We start from the raw sequence: 19,107 nt of genomic DNA, 5'->3' as shown, positions 1-19,107 counted from the left end.
GAGTGTGGAAATATCAGGGAAGGAACGCGTTGCCTCTGCCTCGTTCCCTCACGTTCTCAACAAATCAGTTGTATAAGCTCTCGAGTCTCTCGTGCGCCGTTAGTAGCTTTGGGACATATCGTACTGATGATAATCGCTCAAGCACTTAACGTTGCAACGTCGCCTGACGACCTAGTCCAACTAGATGCAGTCCTGTATTGTACCGGTGTGATAGGAATTGCTATTAAACGCGGTCATGTGCTTATATAATAGTGTCAGTTGGGCGTGTAGCTGTCTCACCCGTTGGTGCTTCGTTTGTTCAGTACTGGCTTTCACGGAGGCCATGCCTATTCGCCGACCATCCGCCTCGGCGGGTCACTCCAATCCCGTTCCAAGCATCTCCAGAGTTCACAAAAGCAACGATTCCCACCATACGCTCACTGTTGCTTGTCTTCCTCAACTTCCGTCCATAGCCTACACAGCTGCGTCAGCAACTCCGCAGCAAAGAATCGTACAGGCATTGATAAATAGGATAAAGGACAAGGTTTTTGGTTTCATGTCGATCCAAGTTGACGACGGGTTGACTTGCCCATTTAGCTTCCGTCGCATTCTGGGCATGCCCTCGACATTATCGAAGCGGACACCGCAACACAAAGTGCCGTCGACGCCCTGGTCGATCTCGCACATGATTCCTTAGATATCATCGCATATTCTCTCTGCGAGCTTCTTGAGCGTCTCACGAAAGTACGTGGTTTGTGTGATAACTTCCCACCCACTAACCATAGAGAAGCAAATTGACGAGGATGGGCATATGACAACTGAAGCACTTCAGTCACAACTTTTTATCCTGAAGATATTGTCTGTCACAATGGCGTCAAGGTGGAGCTCTCGCCAGGACGAGATTGCAAGGTCAAGTTTGCATGCAAGTCAAGGAGGATCACCCTCCCTTTGCACATCCGATAATGCCAGTGCCCCCAAATACTCGGGATCCACTCTACACAGCGGAAAAGTCCCATCAGAATTATCTTCCACTGCACCTGCTGGACCAGAACCATTTCCTCTGGATGACAACTGCGCCCGGTACATTCTGAGTGTTATGGTGATGTATTTACGTCAAACTGCTCCTCCAGACAGTCGTTTGATGTCTTCGTCCAACTTGGCCCCTGATGCCTCATTACGTGATTTCGAGTCTGTCGATCTACCTATCTCTTCTCCGGAATTCGAAGAATTTTCCAATGTCAACGGACCCCCTGTCCCGTTCCCGATGTCCGAAACATCCAAACCTGCTTTGAGGTTCAAGAATTCGTCTACGTCGTTCCAGTCCGCCGCTAGCTCGGGTCATTTGTATCTTACTCGCTCTTTCCATTTCGAAAAGACGCATATGGCATTAGTGAAGTCAACATTGGCCCTCAACCTCCTCATAAGCAAGTTCGCTGGCCGAATCGTGTTTCATCTGTCGGCATTGAATTGGCCTATCGTCTTTAGCAGAATCCGTCAGAGGATTCGTCATTTGGCCAGTACTCAAGATGACAACCCGGATACCGTTGACCTGCAGCTCATGACGCACAGTGCCATGGATAGGACACGCCTCACTCAGGTTCTTCATGAGCTATCCTCTTTACTCGTGAACATGAAGAAGCAAGCGCAGGCCGCCGTTGCTATTCCACTCCGTATGGCGTTGTGGAACTGGATTGACCTGTATCCGCAAGAGTTTAACGAGGCGGTTAGATCGAGGGGTAGATTGGAGGGTGCACCAGAACGAGTGTTTGATTTGCTATATATGGCCAACGAACCTGGACGAGAGCGTGCCCTGTGGCCGACGCTGACAATCCTTGCTTGTCTATCACCGGATCGTGTCAGCTTGGAATATCAAACTCCTAGTCATTCTCATACTTCAAGTTTCAATGTGCTGCAAAAGACATCTACCCAGCGCAAAGTATGGTTCCCAGTTAAATATTATCAGTGTCAATTAACACCCCCATAAGGACATACGTTTCGTGGAAGAACTTCTTAGACACTTCAACTCGAATACAAAGTTAACGGACGTGGCGATCGTTTGCGCCATCGACATGTGTCGTGCAGGATTTAGGATATCTCCGGAGGGGGAGATGCCTGTGAGGCATATTGCTGCGGATATAGCGCATGAGGTTAAGGTGGGTGTTCCAACCCCTGTTCGTCCTAGGACTGCTTAACTTTTGTATTGTAGGGAGTTATTCTATGCTCGGCTAAGCAGCGTCCGTTCTGGGAATCCTATGAAGAGGTTGATGTTGCAACGTGGGCTGAAGCGCTCGTCACCACCTTTAGGTTTTTGCCTGAAGAAGAGTCGCTTCCGATATTTGCGTCGTGCTTGGAACCTGAACGGTCTGACGCCGTCAAGATCTGTGCTATCAAGGCTTGTACGACGCTCGCCGCTGAGGTATGTATAGCAAACATAGAACCGTAATAGAGGATAAATATAGTGCATCAGGCCTCTCGTCTTCCGTGGCAAGGCTCACTGGATAAACTCAGATCTATTGTCGGTCCTAGACTGCGGGCTATTTACGGGGTAAATTGAAACACGTCGGAGGAATACGATAACTCATTTTTCCTCAGGTGGCCTCTATTCGCGGTAGTGAAATTGATAGCAGCGGTATTCTGAGGAGAGCGGCAGATCGACCCAAGGCGAAGCGTTTCACATCCGAGACTCTTCCTGATACCGATTTGTTGCTTATTGCCGTTCTTACACTATGGAGAGCTTCTCCAGATTATTATATCTCGCAGATCGACAGCTCTCATTTCGATGACTGGCTTGCCACTGCTGCCCGGATTTGGGACTCTGAGGCAGACACAGCGGTGAAGATCGGAGCGGCCATGACTATTCAGCAGCTCACGGATATATACTTCCGCATGGATCCCGAGGATCCCTCTCATGACAGGCTGGAATCTTGGATGGAAGGGTTATTGTAAGTTTTAGCCTCCCTCATTTCTTGTTGACATGAACCCAATGTTACAGGTCTGTCACCTTGATCTGTGTTTCAAAGAAACTTCTCATGAGTAGGATGGAGCCAGACAGTCAGAGGATGTGGATAAGCGTCGCTTCTCAGGTCCTCGAGGCCTACTACAGGAAGAGCGAGGTTTGTGGGTTGGTACGGAAAATCCCATCACCTCTCATAGTCTCCTTTAGGGCGACCGGGCTGCAAAAGTGCAGTTCAGTGCGAAACGTTTACCCGCATTTGCATTGACGGAGATTGCGTTCCTGGTGTCGCTTACGTCCGCAAACAGCGAGGTTTCGCAACTTGCTGCCCAGGGACTTCGTTCTATTGCGCAGGCGGAACGCCACCCCAAAGCTCCGATTAACACAGGACTTACCGAAGAGGAACGATCGAAACGAAATCCAATATATGAACAGCTCGGAGATCCCAGTGTTGTCATCGTTGGTAGGTCAGGTGACTAGATGAAGTCCTTTATGCTGAGATATCCTAGGTCGTGTCCGAGAGCAGAAGCGCGTCAGAAAGCTTTTGCGCTTAATAGCATACTCTTCTCCCATATATATTGCTGTCTGGGAGGAGTGCTTTTGGAGATGGAGTGCGCTGTCAGAGTTTATTATTTCTCACCCATTGGCTGTTCCCGCCGCGTTTGATGAATATCACCTGACCTCACAGGAACAGTTGCGATCGCTTGATGTCAGCCCTTTAGTCATTAAACGGCCTTTGGCTTGTACTGATGATCGCTTTCAGGAAAAATTTACCCAATGGAAACATCTGACGTTGTTCTTGGCCTCGTTTGGCGGTGCTACAGTTCAAGAGCGGCACGTTCCCACTGCCCTAACTACCGTTATTATGGGGGAATATCTTCCCGACGAGATGCGGGCGTTGCGTGACCCAGAAGAATTAGTCAATACTTTCATCGAGTTCCTAACTGCTGCCCTCGTCGACGAAAACGCTCGCGTTCGCGAAACGGCGAAGGAGGCCATTGGGTCGGAGCTAAACCCCCGTCTGCTATCGAAACTTTTCAAGCATCTTGATGAGTAAGTAACCTCTTTTATTAACGTATTTACGGTGACCTTCAATTACGCAGGATCACTCGTAATATCACTGAGGGCGCAGGAATGGATTATAAGGAAGAGTATGCATTGTTCCTCGAACAGGTTTGCTTATCCTACCTTCGCAGTTACTCGTATCTTACAGCCACCTAAAGCTGCTAACTGCCCTGAAAATGCTCGTCGATAATGCTCAGTCTCCACCTGACGAAGCTCTCAGCATCGACCTGGGGTCCATTCTTTACCTTCTGGCTGAGTTTATCTCCCGGTTCGACGATCTTGGAGCGTACCGCATGCGTGTGAAGTTCTGTACCCTTTGTGACAGCGTTTGTGAACGTAACGATACCTTAACTCTGCGGAAAGATGATATGTCCCGTAACCGTATAGTGGACATTCTTATGGAATGGTTCCAAGACCCTGCCATGGTTAGTTTTTCCTTTGTAAAAAGTCGAATGAACCTCTGATGATCGTAACAGCATCGGGATGCTGACGCAAAGCTGCTTCAGTATGACATCAACTTGGCTTGTCTGAAGACGATTGTCAAACTTCTCGACCGGCTCAAGTTGCAACCTATTGATACCAATGTGACACACGACGGTGATGATTTGGGACATGCGATCTCTCGGCTTTTTATTCGGTATTCACAGGTGCTTCTGAGGGCTCTTGAGATTTGTCAGCCAGACAAGCTAGTGAGACTTGTTTGGCTTACGTTTGGTTGGCTATGGCTCACACTCACGTTAGAGTTCGGACAGCTGCTCGGATGTTCCTTCCTTGCAAAAGGTGAAGGAGACATCGTGGAACAAGATGATCTTAGCTGATGTTATGATTAGAAGTCACAAATCTCTCACAAAGAGGCTGACTTGCGAGATCTCGCCATAACGGGGTTGTCCCACCTGGTGGTCGCTAATTCGGAGAGCGGTGTGAAGCATTGTATAGCTTCCGCATACGATGATGATGTTAGGAAGCGTGTGATCTTTGTACATGTCTTCGCACGCGTATTGGGCAAAGGCACCAAGTTTGAACCTCAAGGGAACCTCGAACTACAAGCTCGACGAAACCAGTTGCGTGAGGTACGTGAGCTGCTAGTGTCAGTGTTATTTCTCCAGCTCATCATGATTTGTGACTTAGCTCGTGAAAGGATCTGTTGTAGCTTTATCCTGCCTGCTCTTCCACCATTACTGACCAATTTCTAGATGGTACTTCCAATGGTGATATGCGAGTGTTGTCCTCCTAATGAAGTCGACATGATGATTTCGGTGCTGATGAACATCTTCGATACTCGTGCCTCCTTGATGGCTCTTTTGAAGACCATGATTGATCGGGAAATTGCCCACACAGGTGAAGTTGTCTGTTCCTTGGAACGCACTCGCTGACAGCGTGGCTTAGAGAGTGACGCGGCCCTCTTTCGAAGTAACTCCACCTGTACACGGTTCCTGTCTGCGTTTGCGAGAATCCATGGCTACAACTACTTGCGCAGCTTGATCTCACCTCTAATTAATGCCATGACAGCGATGCCCCCTGGTCACGCTTACGACCTTGATCCTGTCAGAGTTAGTCCCGACAAGCTGGAACAAAATAAGAAGGACGTGGAATTCATCGCGTCCAGCTTCCTGGACATCATTAGCGCGTCGGTGCCTGCCCTTCCGCCGTAAGTGATCGCAAGGTGTTGATTCGATCCGCTTTTGAACGCCATCCCCTTAGAATGTTTCGAGAGGTTTGCGCTCATCTGGCCCGGTCTGTGTATCAAGTATGGCCCGAGTCGAAATTTGCTGCACTTGGAGCTTTTATATTCCTGCGGTACGTCATACTTGGTCAGTATATATTGCCAGCTGACGTCGTCACAGGTTTATTTCGCCAGCTATTGTCGCACCCGAGATCGTTGACGTGGAAGTACCTAAAGACGACGCTGTCATCCGTCGAGGCTTGATGGTAATAGCGAAAGTGGTTCAAAATTTAGCGAACAACATCTTCTTCGCTAAGGAGGCGCACATGGTTGGTTTGAACGAGTTTCTGAAAGCAAACATCACGAATGTCACAAGATATCTCAGCGAAGTTAACGTGAGTGAAATGTTAATGTTGCTTGCTGGGCTAAGCCACGCGAATTTTCATTCAGAAATACTCTGCTGCAGCCGCGGAGGAGCAGTCAAGTGAATGGTTGGGTACATCGGCTGATGACACGGATACTATCGTTCTACATCGCTTTCTGGACAAACATGCCGACAAAATTGGCAAGGAATTGTTGAGCTATGTGAAACCCAACGAGGAAACCTCGACTGTTGGCGCCAAGCGTGCGTGGGACCAGCTTTGCAGCCTCTTGGTGGAACTCCAGGAAGCTCCCGAGGTCCCTCGCTTCTCGCAGCTTCCCAGCCGCGAACATCGGGACTTCATCGGTTTGATGAATCGATGTGCTCACCGAAGCATCGAGTCAGTACGAGAAGTTTTTGTTCCGGCAGACGTTCCCACGGTGCGTACTGCGAGCAGTCTAATTTCTAACCCTTAATTATGTCTGTGCGTTTTCTAGGACCATCCTGCAATCTTTGTCCTGCGCGTCCGCAGAATAGATGTAGAAGCCCTCGATAGTCGAGTTGTTGATATATCACATCTTGAAGGTAAGGCTCATTACCCTCAGATGTAGACCTAAGTTGATCCACAAATCAGACCCTAACCGGCGCAGAGTACAATCATAGATATTATGAGATCATTCTGGATTGCACTTCCTTCACCTCGACGTCCGAAATCCCCGTCCAGTGGATGAATACATGTTCACAGCTAATCCCCTCCGACGTCCGGCAACGATTTACTAATATCTATGTACTCAACGCCAACTCACTGACGCAACGGTACTTAAGGCGACTGTACAATATATCAGCAGGTATGCTGCCACGTGCCACCTCCGATATTCAATAACAAGTTGTCTAGGAACGGTTCTCTCATCTGGTGTGAAAATATGTCCGTCGGTCCGGGAATTAATGCAACATGTCCCTCGGGGGTGTCGCTCTGTACTCGAATATCCTGGTATGTACCAGTATGATTGATGCTTTGCTTCTGATTTTTGTTGTTTTCCCTCCTTTTTTTCAATAGCCTCCTTGGAAGATGAAAACAATTCACCTTTTGCCGACGTGACTATGAGACAGGCTCAGGACATTCGCATGCCCGTTAAAATGGAGGTTGCGGTCACACACATCCGTATAACATCGGTCAGGAGACTTTATCAGGCATCCTGGCTGAACTAACCACTCAGCAGATACGAGCTGTCGTAATATCACCTTCTTTGTCTTGCAAATGTACAGAGATCATCCCTCTCGCGGATGTTAGTGACGTCTACAACGTCTCGACCGGCTTAGACCCGAACGAATTTATCATACGCTTGAGTAAACCGAGTTCTACATCCTACTTTTCTTCGCAGTCTCGTGACGCTATTGTGAAGGTCAGCCAGCACTATTAGTAACACGCATCAAACTGACTTTGTTTACAGTCTATCAGGGCTGCGAAGAGTCAACTTCGCGACAATCATACCTTCAGTTCGGAAAGATTTCCTAGGTTTTCGAATGTATCCGCCACCCTCCTCCATGTTGGGATGCTCAACATTGACTCGGAAGAAGAGGAACTCCGTAGCGCAGCTTACGATCTATTAGGTGCTATTTGCTCGTATCTGAACTACGACAAAAATCCAGTAATCACTTCTAAAGGTATGCTGTTGCATTCAACGTAGCGTAAATTCACTAACCGGCGAACCGTCCAAAAGCTGGCATCTTACCTGGTGATATCCCTACCTTTGTCATAGGCCTAAGCGAGCGCCTTGCGAGCTTTGCGCCAAAGATCACCTTAGATTTCTTGAACGTGATGGCCTCAGGGATGGACAAGGCGAAGGTCGCGCAACGCATCAATTGTTTACAGTACATGAGTCCATGGGTAAGGAATCTGGCATTCTTTTGTATGCCCTCTGGTCCATTGTACGAACATTCGGGTGCCCGTTTACGGGATTGCGTTCGCTCGCTGATCGACTTGACTGTCTCTGATCTCGAGGTAATTGTTTATTTGTCCAAGCCCACCCCGGTGCTGACGAATTTTCAGATATCATCAATGGTCCATAAACATATCTGGGCAGAGATCGGGAAACAGGATTCGTCAATACTGAACATTGTGCTGGACGAGCTGGTCCGTGCTGCAGCAGACGGTGGTGTAGGCTCACGCAGATGCGAAACTATAACGCGGACGGCAGCTGGCCTCTCCTCTATCAATATGCGAGGAAAGATCTTCGTGAAGCTTCGCAAAGTTCTTGGAAAGACATCCCTTAAGCCTTCAAAAACTCTGCCGGAAAATATTCATTGGAACGAAATAGCCACCTTGGCACGCTTTGCTCATGTGGCTAGTAACTACTCCAAGCAAGCTTTCCATGACCAACTATACTTCCCAGACATCTGCCATGTCGTCACTCTTGTGGCTGGAACTGGGCAGACTCTGGTACGCAAGTCGATCTACGGGCTTGTTATGAACTTCCTTCAGTCCCTACTTCTTGCGAGGGCTGATGACCCTAGCGGACCTAATCTTCGTGCTCTCGTTGACGAGATGATGACAGCTGAAAAGCTTCAGCTCTTTGGCCTCACCCGGCAATCACGCACAAGTGATTACTGTAATTACGACCCCTCGAATGACAGGGCAGCCATCGATTCACATGAGGAGTTGACACTACTACTTGCCAAGATCATGGAAGTTGCCTCGGGCTCGAGAGGTAAGGGTAAACTTGGTTCACTATGACTATACCTCACTCGCTTCCAGGTCTCTTGAATGTATGGCGAGCACGGTGGATGAGTTTGGCAACGTCTACTGCTTTTCAGCTTCCCGCTGTCATACAGTCCCGGGCGTTCCTTGTCCTCGGAACCCTAGCAACTTCTGACGTTGACGACGATCTCGTGTATCAAATGTTGGTTGCTTTCAAGCAAGCTCTTGGGCAGTCCACAGAAACGGACACAATAACTGTTGCCTCCATGCTGAGGTGTATATGCAAAATCGTCCCTGCCTTGGATGAAGGGTCGAGTTATCTATGTCAGCTGTTCTGGCTAGCCGTTGCCCTCCTTCAGTCCAGTTATATCGCCTTTTACGCAGAAGCTGCTGATCTACTCCGCGCGGCGGTCGAAACTTTGGAGAAACACGGTGCATTTGACGGCACTACCATTCCCAAGGTTCTACTCGACGGACGGGCTCAGCTAGAAGACACTGTCAGCCAACTAGATCGCCTGTTGTGTCTATCATTCGAGTCTAGTTTCTCCTTCTCTCTTGCGGCCATCATCTTCAAGGGCGTTCGCCTTAACCAACTGAAATCGTCCGCAGAAATGGTGCTAAGGAGTTTGCTCACAGGTCACCGTTCGGTGCAACAGTTCTGGTTCCCAGTCTATGCTTTGCCAGGATGCCCTTGGCTACTTTGTCGCACTTATCCCGTTCTCCACCACCCGCGATTCTTATGTCAGACTCCTGCGAGACTGCCATGCAGAGGAGCTCTTGCAGGGTGCGACCGCCGTACGGGGCGAGAATGACTTTGTTCCACGAGTGCCTATCAATATGCTTCCTGTCACGGACAGCACGGCTGCGCTATTGACGGTCACGTTTGCAACGACCATGCTCACAACGGCTCAGAGGGATAATGCTGAGACCGAGATGTTGTACAACTTGCTATTGGATGTTGGCAGTGCTCATCCAAATCTTCCATTCATGGTGTAAGTTCTTGTGTTTAATTTTCCCTTCGGCTTGACTCAAAATTGTCCCCACAGATACGAGACATTGCAAGATAGAATCGAGGATGCCTTCGCAAAAACCAGGAACGCCGCTATAATCAAGACTGTATCGGGCATTTTCCGAGCGTCTCAAGACAACATCTTTATATCTTCCTTGAAAGGTAGCTCAAGGTCTACTCTCAGCACTACGGATGATGATAGTTCAATGCATGGACTGAAGAAGCGGCTGGAGGACTTGGGGATGGATGGACTCACCACAAGCTTCCAATTTCTCACCCCTAACAGGGGACAATGGGCCAAAATTGCAGCCTGGATTTCTGATCTGGTTCTCAAGATTGTCGGGCTAGAGTAGGCGGGACATATTTTATGGATTGCAATGGTGTTATGTAGTTTATTCAGCACTTATATTTCTTCCCCACTCCCTGTCCTCATACGTAGTCCATAATACAGCTTTATGTAATACGTCATACGGATCAAGCGAGAAGTATTCCCACGGCGTCTTTCGATAGAGCACCTGCCGATTCCGTCAGTATCCCTAATAACAACACTTCTCTTGAACGAATACCACATCATCATAACGCTATCAAGTTCAAAGGGTCGTTGCTCCTACACAAAGTCGTTATTCAATGCAAAGTGTGTTAGATACGGCTCATGCAACTACCCCAGACTCTGTCTTAGCAAGCACCCTACACGGCACCACTAGCTCCGTTGACGACCTCACGCTCGCTTTAAATAACTTTTCCCGCTTACTGTCTCCAGAGCCTCAGCAGAATGTGCTTTGCTGCTGCGGGGAGGAAGATTGCGAAGTTACAAAGAATTGGTTAGCGTTGAAGACCAGGCTCGAGAGTAGGCTCATTTTAAGTGCCGGTAAGTCAGAAACCGCGAGCTGTCACTGGGTCGTAAAACTTGTCATTCAGAAGTTGGTTCTGCCTTGTTGCGGAGACATGAGGCATACGTGCGACAACACGAGGTTGGTTCTGGGCTGCTTGCTGCAGTGCTTCCTCATTAATTCACGTGCAGCCGGGTGACGCTACTCCTCACGAGGTTTCAGCGGACGAGACGCATGGCGAAGCTTCCAGGCGGGATACAGATGTGGATTTCCAAATTACCGAGCTCATCCAAGAGAACGCGGTTCTTCAGAAGGTCGGCTCCCTTTCGATTACGATTATGATGAAATCGTAACGCCTCAAATAGCGCCTTACCCAAGCTCTACTGAACAATGAAGTTTCTGAGGCATCCAACAAGGATGTTTTACAAGAGCTGGAGGAAGCGCGTAGCACAGTGTCGAAGTTGGCAGCGCATCATGCACGTTCTGTGGCGCTCGATGCCAAGCTAGCCACGGCTCTCCGAGAGAAAGATGACATCCGGCAGGAATGTGAATGTCAAGTCCAGAGAGCTAAACAAGCAGAAGCGCGTTTGACTGCTCTTTCTGATCGTGCCGGTGACTTGATTCTCTCATACAGGCCAAATTGGCAACGTAGCTTACGCATTACACAGATAAGCTCCAGGCAGAAGTCCGTCGCCTCCAAAGCAATCTCGAAACGAAACGAGTTCAAAGATTGGAATCATCGGAATCATTCTTACAAGAGGTTCGCATGCGCTTGGAAGAGCTGCAGAATCGTGTAGGGTTGAACTTCGTTCCCGCTGATATCGGCCTGACATTACAGGACTTTAGCATATGAATTATGCAGCAATCCAAGAGAGTTCTGAAATATCGAACGCTCTGGAATCCTTGGTTATGGACAATGAGGCCCTGAGGGCTGACAACCAAGAGCTACACGCGCTTTTAACAGAATCACAGGAAGATCTACAGGCACTGCGGACACGAACGGAAGAGTATAACATCATTCCACCCATCCGAGGTAAGATTTAGGACTTTCATGTAAGTCGATTAACGTACCTGGCAGTAGTCGACCCCCCGTCAAAGTGCACCTTCACTGACGGACCTTCCCCACTTGGAAAAGACTCCGTGAGCTCGAGCAGCATTCCGCTGATTCACGATTACTGACGCATAAATAGCTGTTACTAAGTTCCGCGAAGCGCCCTGCTAGTGTGGAGCCTAGGTGCCGACGTGACTACGTGAGTCGCTGACTTGTTACATTTTATCTATTCCCACTTATTAGAAATGTAGGAGCCACTAACACCTGAGACAAGTTGCCGGCCACTCTCTCCAACGGAATCCTTCCTATTTTCTGCACAAAAGGACCCCAGTCTCACCCATCCATACGCAGTCTGCTCGTCCTTTTCAACTAACTTGGAGACCGATGGTTTTGACTACGCTCAGGGATCATCTCCTGTTACTCAGGCCACGAAAGCCGTACAGACGGATCGATGGCTCACTATGAGCCCCATGCCATGTTGCATCGACCAACCCTCATCGACCCTCCACGATGGACGATCAGAGTCCTCTTCCCTTTTCGATGGTCAAGGTTCGCATATGTCCGGCCTCTTGGAACGCATGCTGTCTCTTCTGCATCGGATGTCTCAAGCCGATGCTCTCACGCTCACGAATCGGCTCAAAAGACAGCATCTTCTAGGTGCAGATGTCAAGCACCTCTCCCGCACGACAGTCAGTAACATCCTAACAGAAGTTCCGCAATTGCGTTCGCAGTACAGAGTATTCCTTGAAGATGAGAAAATGGCCCTTTTGTGCACGCGAAGAGACCTACGTGCCTTGTTCAAATTAGTCAAAGATGCGTTCGACGAGATGGGCCAAATGCGTGTCACGCTGAACGACATTATACTGGAACCGTCTATTGCTAGTAAAGTCAGCGAAATGGCCCTCGACCCTGTCAAAGCGGAGGCAATGGAAAGGGAGCGAAAGTCGTCAGGCTCTGCCGTCGGGTTGAGTTGGATGTCGCCCTTCACCAAACTGTTTGGAACGTCGTTATACGATCTGAGCGGCGCCCCGCTCACAATCTCCCCTTCTCGGCAGATTAGCCGAGGAAGGGCGGAACTCCGGCACCCTCGACCTGTGCCCAAGATTGGACCTGCGCTCGCTGCTTCCACCACTACCGTGAACGTAGAATTTTCTGGCGCTGGGGCAGGTCGATCCGTTGCGACAATGTTCTCGTCACATAGTCCAACTGGCGAGGGAGATGGTGTGGGGGACAAGTTTCTAGATTTGAAATTGCACAGTCAGACCTCAACGACGACCAGTGTCCCCAATGTTATGGGCATCTTTGTTGGTGCACCACGTGTAGAGGAACCATCAGAGCCTTGGGTTGTCCTCCCTCGTGTGCCTCGACGTGTGCAGTCTACGTGTTTCGGATCTGTAGCACCGGACAGCGGACCGGCTACTATCGGTAGATCCACACTGAGGAAACGACATACGTCGCAGATGTCAAGAGACGTGGACGCCGTGCTCGATGCGGAGATTATTCGTAGGCATGATTCGGAAGGGAATGACATCCCGGGGCCCTTACCGCCTGAACACAAACTCCATCGACGTGGCGCCTCAGACTCATCGATCCATTCGAAGTTTACGAAGCAGGTTGATGACTCTGGAGCTTCCGTTCAACGCCAGCCAATGCATGAGCAGCCCTCTGTTCTGCGGACCATAAGTCGGACCGTCCTGGGCTTCAAACAAGCGGCTGCACACACCATCTCGGGAGTCGCAAGCACTGCTGCGACATCGTCACTGGCGTCCTCTTTCACAAGCTCCTCCGGGAAGGCCCCAAGTTTTAGTGAAGATACATCAAGGTCGCGTCCTCCGCGATCGAGTACCCCCTCCTCATCACTCGCCCCCAGACTCACGTCCTGGGCAACAGCTAGAACTACACTGGAGCCACCTAGCCTTCACAAGTCCACCATGTTCGGCAGCAGTCTTCGCGAAGAACCAGTCATACATCGACACCTCGGACGCGAATCCCAAGGACGGGATATATGACCGACTACACGGTATTAGGAGTTCATTCTCCGCAGTACATCTATCTTATGTTGCAGCTACGATTTATTCTGATTGATCTCTCCCTCGAACCCACTATCCAACTCTCATTTGTATTTATAACTCGGGCGCTCACTCATGAACGGATATCCACCTTAGACAGTGACATTTAACAATGGACATGTGTACGGAACTACGGCTATGACTTGCTACGGAATCTATTGCGAAAGCCTAATATGTTGCATTCGAGCGTGTCTCGAGCTGAACCGAGGTAGCTCAGCCGTTTACCAAAAGATACCCACCATCGATGGCCAAAGTCTAACCCAAATGAGCACTAAACAAATTAGTAGTTCTGAGGGTGCACACCTGACCATAGGCGTATTGGTTACACGCCAACATTAAAGCTGCTTGAGCTACATCTTCTTCCCGGCCCGGCCGATCGGCAGGGATACCTTTTTTCTTCCCGAACTCCTCCCCATGGGGAAGCTGAGATTTATTGTATTCGTCCGATCCGCCCGCTTATGGCCAAAAAACATCAGAATAATCCGACGGCTGCTATGAACTGAAAACTGACCTGTCATTTCTGAGGGAAAAATACCTGGTGCAATGCTATTTACCCTGACCCGAACCGCCTTCCTCCGAAATTCTTGTGCGAGCAAGGTCGTTAGATGGATAGTAGCAGCTTTTGACACGTTATAATTGATGTGGTGTTGTGTGTTGCGAGTGATGCCGGAGATGGAAGAGACGTTAATGACAGAGCCAGTAAGGTGAGACTTCTTGGAGGCGGCATGGAGGAGGGGCAGAAAGGCAGCAGAAACGAAGAAGGGACCTATGACATTTGTTCTGTAGATGTCCCCCCAGTGATTGGGGTCTTCATTGAAGAGTTCTTCAGCAAGCGCATTAACACTTTGTTCCCCCTTCTCTACGTCGCTCGTCGTCTTGCTGATACCAGCATTGTTGACAAGCAGATCAACCTGGCTTTCACTCCTCTCAATCTCGTCGACTAATCGACGAATAGAGTCTTTGGAAGTAACATCGCAAACTGCTGGGATAAGTTTGCCTCTTGGATGAATGAGGGCGGAGCCCCAGTGTTTGGTCGTTTTCTCGAGAACGTCTTGTCGGCGAGATGTAATGTAAACCTTCGCCCCGTTGTTGGCGAAAGCTTGGGCGATCATGAGACCGATGCCAGTACCTCCACCGGTGACTACGCAGACCCAGCCATCAACATCGAAAAGGTTTTGAGCGGCAAACTTGGCGTTTTCAGTAGTCATGGAATGGGAGCTAGAGCTATGAGAGTACAACGAGCTTGAAGTAAACGGAGACAGTCGAGCGAGTCCTGCGGCGCTGCGTTTGCAAGAATATCTGAGACCTGTTCTCAAGAAAGAGGGATACATCCAAAGGCGAGTACCTCCATCCTTTCCCTCATATATTCACTGGGTAGATTGCGTTGCTGTCATCGGTGATGTCATGTGGAGAAAGCAGCGAAAAAATTGGGAAGCGGTGATTGGGGCACGACTAATCCACTCCGCTGCTACAGTATGGCCCGACCATCACTAAAGCTGGTGACGATAGGCTTCACTAAGAGAGTCAAATTTAAAATGGCGGATAAATATGGAATCTTGCACTTCACCGGTGTCATATCAAACAGGTTGTGAGGGTAAAAGTGAGCCTGAAGTCACTAACCGTGGTTCTTCACCAGTCGAATACACTTTAGGTGACCTGCCAAGTTTTAAGCACGCTGGCTTACCTGGGTTTCAGACAATCGACATATGTACTCCCCGAGGTACTTTTGGTACAACGGTTAAGCGGACGTGGTTGTTGATCAGGCGAAGAAGCATGACCGCAAACGGCCCATTTGGAAGTTAGCCCCTGACACTACCGTTGATGAACAAGGACTCGAAGCAGTTTGACGCTGATGAGTCCATGGCGCTGGTCATTCGTTACTGGCACAATTTTAAGGATTTACACAACGAAATGTTCCGTACAAGTTCCTTAGACTACCTACTGCTACACCTTCACGAGTCATAACCTGGGGGCAGGTCATCATAGTGGGATGAACCGGCCACCGTACTAGATGAATACGCAGCTATCAGGGTGAGTAAGTACGCTATCAAGCGACGGGAACCCGGGTGACAAGACGAAATAACGTACGCAGGTTCTCTTCATCATCTAACGACCGTCTCTTCATATAAATGGCCTTCTCCCTCGTCTTCTCAAGGATGCTGACGAATGCAAAGAGACCAGTATCGAGAGACCGTATCTCGAGCATCGTACCATGGGTAAGCCCGCCACCGACAGACGGCCTGACGCCGAGCACGAGATAGTTAGAGCCGAAGAAAGGCTGCTCGAACTTAGACGATAGGATTGACTCCAGGGGTATAGTCAACGATTCGAACGGGAGTTTAGCACTCCTGCCGGAATGACTTGTAAATATTAGCTACAGATAGGGTGCCCGAAGACCATGATGAGTGGCCTGGCTCCATCCATAGAGATGCTTGGACAAGCTTACTCGTTTATCTGTCAAGTGCATTTTCCCACTCTCTTTCATCTTTGGGTGATCACCAGCCGCCATAGAAGCCGAAGAAGTGGACGGTGGAGCCCCATCAGGGATGAGAAGTGTGCATTCGACGTCTACAGTTGTTATAATCGTCTCGTCCTGTATAGGAACAGGATTGCGGATTGCGTCCAGTATCACCCAGTTCAGGGCCATGAGTTTATCTGTAATGTATCTGTCAGTGAGTGGACCATACAAAAGGATGCCAAGGTCCCTCCTTCCCCTGCAGAGACCCAGAATGGGCAATGCCCCTCGACATGACCGCTGTGCCAAGAAAAACATGGCTACCTAGCGCAATGGTAGCGCGTTTGGCTTCGATCGCCGACGGCACCAAAAGGTTGCAGGTTCGAGTCCTGCGGTGGTCATCTTTTTTTTCTTCCCGCTTGAAAGGCGTACGATTCCGAATACAAAAAATACATGCATCTAGTGCCACCAAACTACTGTTGTAGACCAATTTCCTTGCTGTGAAACTCACACGGGTCCTTTCCGATAGCAATGCCTTCTCCTGCCACCAGTCTCCGCACACTCTCCTTCCCATCAACATTCACAAGGACATAAGGGTCCTTTGTAACCTTATCGATATAGTGGTATTTTCCACATACACCTTCGCCGAAGGGGTGAGGAAACAGATCATCGTCTTCAGGTTCTGATGGATCGGCCAGGAAGGGGTGGTATAGTGCGTCGCGTGGAGTTATCCGGCGAGTTGCATCTGGCTCCATTAGTGACTCGAGAAGATTCAATGCATTCTCAACATCCCGGGTGTGGGATTCCTGTGTTGGAAACGCAACAGGGGCAGGAGAGCTTGATCCTGACAACTTGTCGGAAGTGGGTGATGATGAGGGGGGCGGTTGTGAATGGTGCAAAGAGCTATGGGCAACGTTGTGAGGATAATATTGGTCATCCGGGCGCCGGACCTCCCGTAAACAAGGGTTCTGTTTTTCGACGAAGTCACTCCAGCTTATGCCCTCGTTCGTTATCGAGGGTACATTCGTTGCGAAAGTACGGCCTGGGAATAATGTTCAGAACTTAGCACTCGATTGACCAGCCGTACTGACTGTGCAGAAGCGCAGTCCTCTCCATTTTTTGTCGGCCAATAATGGTCGCAATTTCCATGAGGGCCTCGATGTCGTCGCTAGACTGGAAGAGAGGAAACTTTCCCGTTAGAAAGAAAAGAAGGATCATGCCAGCGGACCAGACATCAACGGCTTCATAGACCGGTCAGTATATACCTCCTCGTAGCCAGATGAAGCTCACCCCCTGACTGCTGACCACACTTGAGAAGAACTTCTGGTGCACGAAAGCCACGTGTCCCTGCCCGGTTAGCCTTTGAATGTGGTCTACTGCAAACTTAGCTCGGCAATGTAAAGGAGAACATGGCATACCGAGTGTCCTTGTCAGGGTACCCCACCCTGTCACTGGGCCATGAGCTTTTCTGTCTGGCCTCTTTTTGCATTTTCTTGAGGAGTTCAGAGTCATACTCATTCCGGGATCGCGGTTTGCCATGTGGGTATCTTCGTGAAGGTGGTGTATGGAAGCAGGCAGCGTGAGTTGGGGTGGATGTTTCTATGCGCTGCAGCTAAAGCGTGAGGAGCGGACCAAGTGCAATGCTGCCCGGGAAACTGACACTAGCAAGGCCGAAGTCACATAGAATGCCGACGCCTGTTCGTGGATCGAAAAGGAAATTGGCAGGTTTGACATCGCGATGTATGATATCTCTGGAGTGAACGTCTCGCAGGGCGCGAAACATACATCGGAAGTAAGCCTTTATACCCGCAATTGGGAGATCTCTGTAAAATTCCTTTAAGAGCATAATGACTGCAGCCCAGTCGTCCACGGTGTCACTTACCCGGAAGTCAGCATTGTGGTGGTATGGCATAACAGCGACGACTTGGTCTTTGTGTCGGAATGCTGTTATGAGTTGACATGTGTGACGGGTTCCCCGACAGTCTTGCATGATGGAGATTTCGTTGCGTATTCGTTCAGGATTACTAGTTACGTAAATGCGTTTGATGGCGACGAATACCTTGCTCCCTTCCGGATAGGGTACAGACTGGTGGTGTGCAGAGGAGTGTGGTGGGTGATGCCCGTGCCAAGGCGTGTTGTCCCACTTCGTGTGATACCAAAGGTCGATAGCTTTGTAAACAGATGAGAACGTTCCTGTCCCCAGCCTGTCCACGAACTTGTAGTCCTTGGAAAGTTGTGGGACAGCGGCCACGAGGTTAGCGATCTCAAGTTGTATTTCCTGCTGTTCTTCTGGAGGTTTAAGATGTATGGTCATTTCTTCGTCTGTCTCCCCCTGTGCGTCTATGTCTGCGTCCTCGACCTCGTCTTCGTCGGCTTCCTCTCCGTCAAAATCACACATATCCTGTGGACAATCCATGGAGTTGATGTCTTCTTCCCTTTCCATTCCTTCGTCTAAGTCGATCATGATAGGTACCTCCTCTGGCTTTGGCTTCATCGCCGATGATTGGTACAGCTTGGCAAGGTGGTCGCGATAATCCTCCAAGTCTTTGTGGGCGGAACCATCTCCAGCATCCTCTGAGGTGAAATTTCGAGGGCCATTTACTTTCCTAGCAGCGTGATATTCTTTGTGATATGACCTGTTGCGTGGGTCAGAGGACGCAACCTCCAAAGGATTAGACGAATGTTGAGAGAATAGCAAAGTCGTCATCTTGCGTCCGGGAGTCAAGAAGGGCGGCCACGGAGAACAGACTGTGGTAGCTGGGAAATGGCGAACAAACGAATATGTGCTGTTCCGCGTCGAACGCGACAGATGGTCGCGTATGTGTGGTGGTCACGTGGAAGATGATTTGGATAATACCCGGATGTTTTAAAATAAATAATGAAAAAGATGACCACCGCAGGACTCGAACCTGCAACCTTTTGGTGCCGTCGGCGATCGAAGCCAAACGCGCTACCATTGCGCTAGGTAGCCGTA

At 49.5% G+C, this 19,107-nt stretch overlaps 5 protein-coding genes and 2 non-coding genes across 7 annotated transcripts; 3 read left to right on the top strand and 4 right to left on the bottom strand.

The window, feature by feature from the left end:
• Positions 1-264: 264 nt before the first annotated feature.
• On the top strand, positions 265-10,223 carry F5J12DRAFT_790376 (uncharacterized protein). The gene is made up of 33 exons (XM_051743827.1): positions 265-523; positions 577-723; positions 770-1,915; positions 1,965-2,132; positions 2,186-2,395; positions 2,447-2,524; positions 2,572-2,921; positions 2,972-3,092; positions 3,143-3,395; positions 3,442-3,641; positions 3,696-3,985; positions 4,036-4,105; positions 4,156-4,422; positions 4,474-4,686; positions 4,739-4,777; positions 4,828-5,067; positions 5,126-5,140; positions 5,191-5,335; positions 5,384-5,645; positions 5,699-5,794; positions 5,842-6,055; positions 6,111-6,461; positions 6,519-6,584; positions 6,656-6,869; positions 6,917-7,012; positions 7,079-7,194; positions 7,242-7,424; positions 7,473-7,686; positions 7,743-8,023; positions 8,072-8,729; positions 8,777-9,333; positions 9,356-9,711; positions 9,766-10,223. The coding sequence occupies exons 1-33, from the start codon at positions 323-325 to the stop codon at positions 10,079-10,081; spliced, it is 8,133 nt and encodes a 2,710-aa protein (XP_051605444.1). The 5' UTR covers positions 265-322; the 3' UTR covers positions 10,082-10,223.
• A 33-nt stretch (positions 10,224-10,256) lies between these two features.
• Positions 10,257-13,781, top strand: F5J12DRAFT_790374 (uncharacterized protein). Its single transcript, XM_051743826.1, has 9 exons — positions 10,257-10,596; positions 10,647-10,699; positions 10,750-10,872; positions 10,924-11,170; positions 11,227-11,351; positions 11,405-11,591; positions 11,640-11,698; positions 11,749-11,808; positions 11,861-13,781. The coding sequence occupies exons 1-9, from the start codon at positions 10,356-10,358 to the stop codon at positions 13,616-13,618; spliced, it is 2,853 nt and encodes a 950-aa protein (XP_051605443.1). The 5' UTR covers positions 10,257-10,355; the 3' UTR covers positions 13,619-13,781.
• F5J12DRAFT_790366 (uncharacterized protein) lies at positions 13,782-15,452 on the bottom strand. The gene is made up of 3 exons (XM_051743825.1): positions 14,190-15,452; positions 13,982-14,133; positions 13,782-13,933 (listed from the first exon to the last, which is right to left on the bottom strand). Exons 1-3 carry the CDS (start codon positions 15,007-15,009, stop codon positions 13,892-13,894), a joined length of 1,014 nt encoding a protein of 337 aa, XP_051605442.1. The 5' UTR covers positions 15,010-15,452; the 3' UTR covers positions 13,782-13,891.
• Positions 15,453-15,504: 52 nt separating this feature from the next.
• Positions 15,505-16,424, bottom strand: F5J12DRAFT_790364 (uncharacterized protein). The gene is made up of 3 exons (XM_051743824.1): positions 16,125-16,424; positions 15,767-16,052; positions 15,505-15,701 (listed from the first exon to the last, which is right to left on the bottom strand). The coding sequence occupies exons 1-3, from the start codon at positions 16,323-16,325 to the stop codon at positions 15,631-15,633; spliced, it is 558 nt and encodes a 185-aa protein (XP_051605441.1). The 5' UTR covers positions 16,326-16,424; the 3' UTR covers positions 15,505-15,630.
• Positions 16,425-16,451: 27 nt separating this feature from the next.
• F5J12DRAFT_t6 lies at positions 16,452-16,534 on the top strand. Its single transcript has one exon. It is a non-coding gene; the product is annotated as a tRNA-Arg (tRNA).
• Positions 16,531-18,961, bottom strand: F5J12DRAFT_790360 (kinase-like protein). Its single transcript, XM_051743823.1, has 6 exons — positions 18,016-18,961; positions 17,794-17,967; positions 17,552-17,739; positions 17,424-17,506; positions 17,225-17,374; positions 16,531-17,175 (listed from the first exon to the last, which is right to left on the bottom strand). Exons 1-6 carry the CDS (start codon positions 18,838-18,840, stop codon positions 16,607-16,609), a joined length of 1,989 nt encoding a protein of 662 aa, XP_051605440.1. The 5' UTR covers positions 18,841-18,961; the 3' UTR covers positions 16,531-16,606.
• Positions 18,962-19,021: 60 nt separating this feature from the next.
• On the bottom strand, positions 19,022-19,104 carry F5J12DRAFT_t3. The gene has a single exon. It is a non-coding gene; the product is annotated as a tRNA-Arg (tRNA).
• Positions 19,105-19,107: the final 3 nt, after the last annotated feature.

This window comes from Pisolithus orientalis, assembly GCF_024613125.1.
Source record: "Pisolithus orientalis strain OTSU chromosome Unknown F5J12scaffold_1, whole genome shotgun sequence".
NCBI lineage: Eukaryota > Fungi > Basidiomycota > Agaricomycetes > Boletales > Pisolithaceae > Pisolithus > Pisolithus orientalis.
The sequence above is the reverse complement of the archived record's forward strand: the minus strand, read 5'-3'. Positions and strand labels throughout refer to the sequence as shown.

Excerpts from the sequence above, each read along its gene's own strand:
- F5J12DRAFT_790364 (XM_051743824.1), bottom strand. The coding sequence starts at position 16,325 with ATGGCCCTGAACTGGGTGATACTGGACGCAATCCGCAATCCTGTTCCT. Across the intron at positions 16,053-16,124 it reads TGCACTTGACAGATAAACGA|CTAATATTTACAAGTCATTC; the intron begins GTAAGCTTGTCC and ends CCCTATCTGTAG. Across the intron at positions 15,702-15,766 it reads AGATGATGAAGAGAACCTGC|CTGCGTATTCATCTAGTACG; the intron begins GTACGTTATTTC and ends TCACCCTGATAG.
- F5J12DRAFT_790366 (XM_051743825.1), bottom strand. The coding sequence starts at position 15,009 with ATGTATCCCTCTTTCTTGAGAACAGGTCTCAGATATTCTTGCAAACGC. Across the intron at positions 14,134-14,189 it reads TTTTCCCTCAGAAATGACAG|CGGGCGGATCGGACGAATAC; the intron begins GTCAGTTTTCAG and ends TTTGGCCATAAG. Across the intron at positions 13,934-13,981 it reads ACCAATACGCCTATGGTCAG|ACTTTGGCCATCGATGGTGG; the intron begins GTGTGCACCCTC and ends CATTTGGGTTAG.
- F5J12DRAFT_790376 (XM_051743827.1), top strand. The coding sequence starts at position 323 with ATGCCTATTCGCCGACCATCCGCCTCGGCGGGTCACTCCAATCCCGTT. Across the intron at positions 2,396-2,446 it reads GTACGACGCTCGCCGCTGAG|GCCTCTCGTCTTCCGTGGCA; the intron begins GTATGTATAGCA and ends ATAGTGCATCAG. Across the intron at positions 7,687-7,742 it reads TCCAGTAATCACTTCTAAAG|CTGGCATCTTACCTGGTGAT; the intron begins GTATGCTGTTGC and ends ACCGTCCAAAAG.
- F5J12DRAFT_790374 (XM_051743826.1), top strand. The coding sequence starts at position 10,356 with ATGCAAAGTGTGTTAGATACGGCTCATGCAACTACCCCAGACTCTGTC. Across the intron at positions 11,699-11,748 it reads CCCCACTTGGAAAAGACTCC|CTGTTACTAAGTTCCGCGAA; the intron begins GTGAGCTCGAGC and ends ACGCATAAATAG. Across the intron at positions 11,809-11,860 it reads CTAGGTGCCGACGTGACTAC|GAGCCACTAACACCTGAGAC; the intron begins GTGAGTCGCTGA and ends TTAGAAATGTAG.
- F5J12DRAFT_790360 (XM_051743823.1), bottom strand. The coding sequence starts at position 18,840 with ATGACGACTTTGCTATTCTCTCAACATTCGTCTAATCCTTTGGAGGTT. Across the intron at positions 17,968-18,015 it reads ACCACAATGCTGACTTCCGG|GAATTTTACAGAGATCTCCC; the intron begins GTAAGTGACACC and ends ATGCTCTTAAAG. Across the intron at positions 17,375-17,423 it reads GTGTGGTCAGCAGTCAGGGG|CCGTTGATGTCTGGTCCGCT; the intron begins GTGAGCTTCATC and ends CGGTCTATGAAG.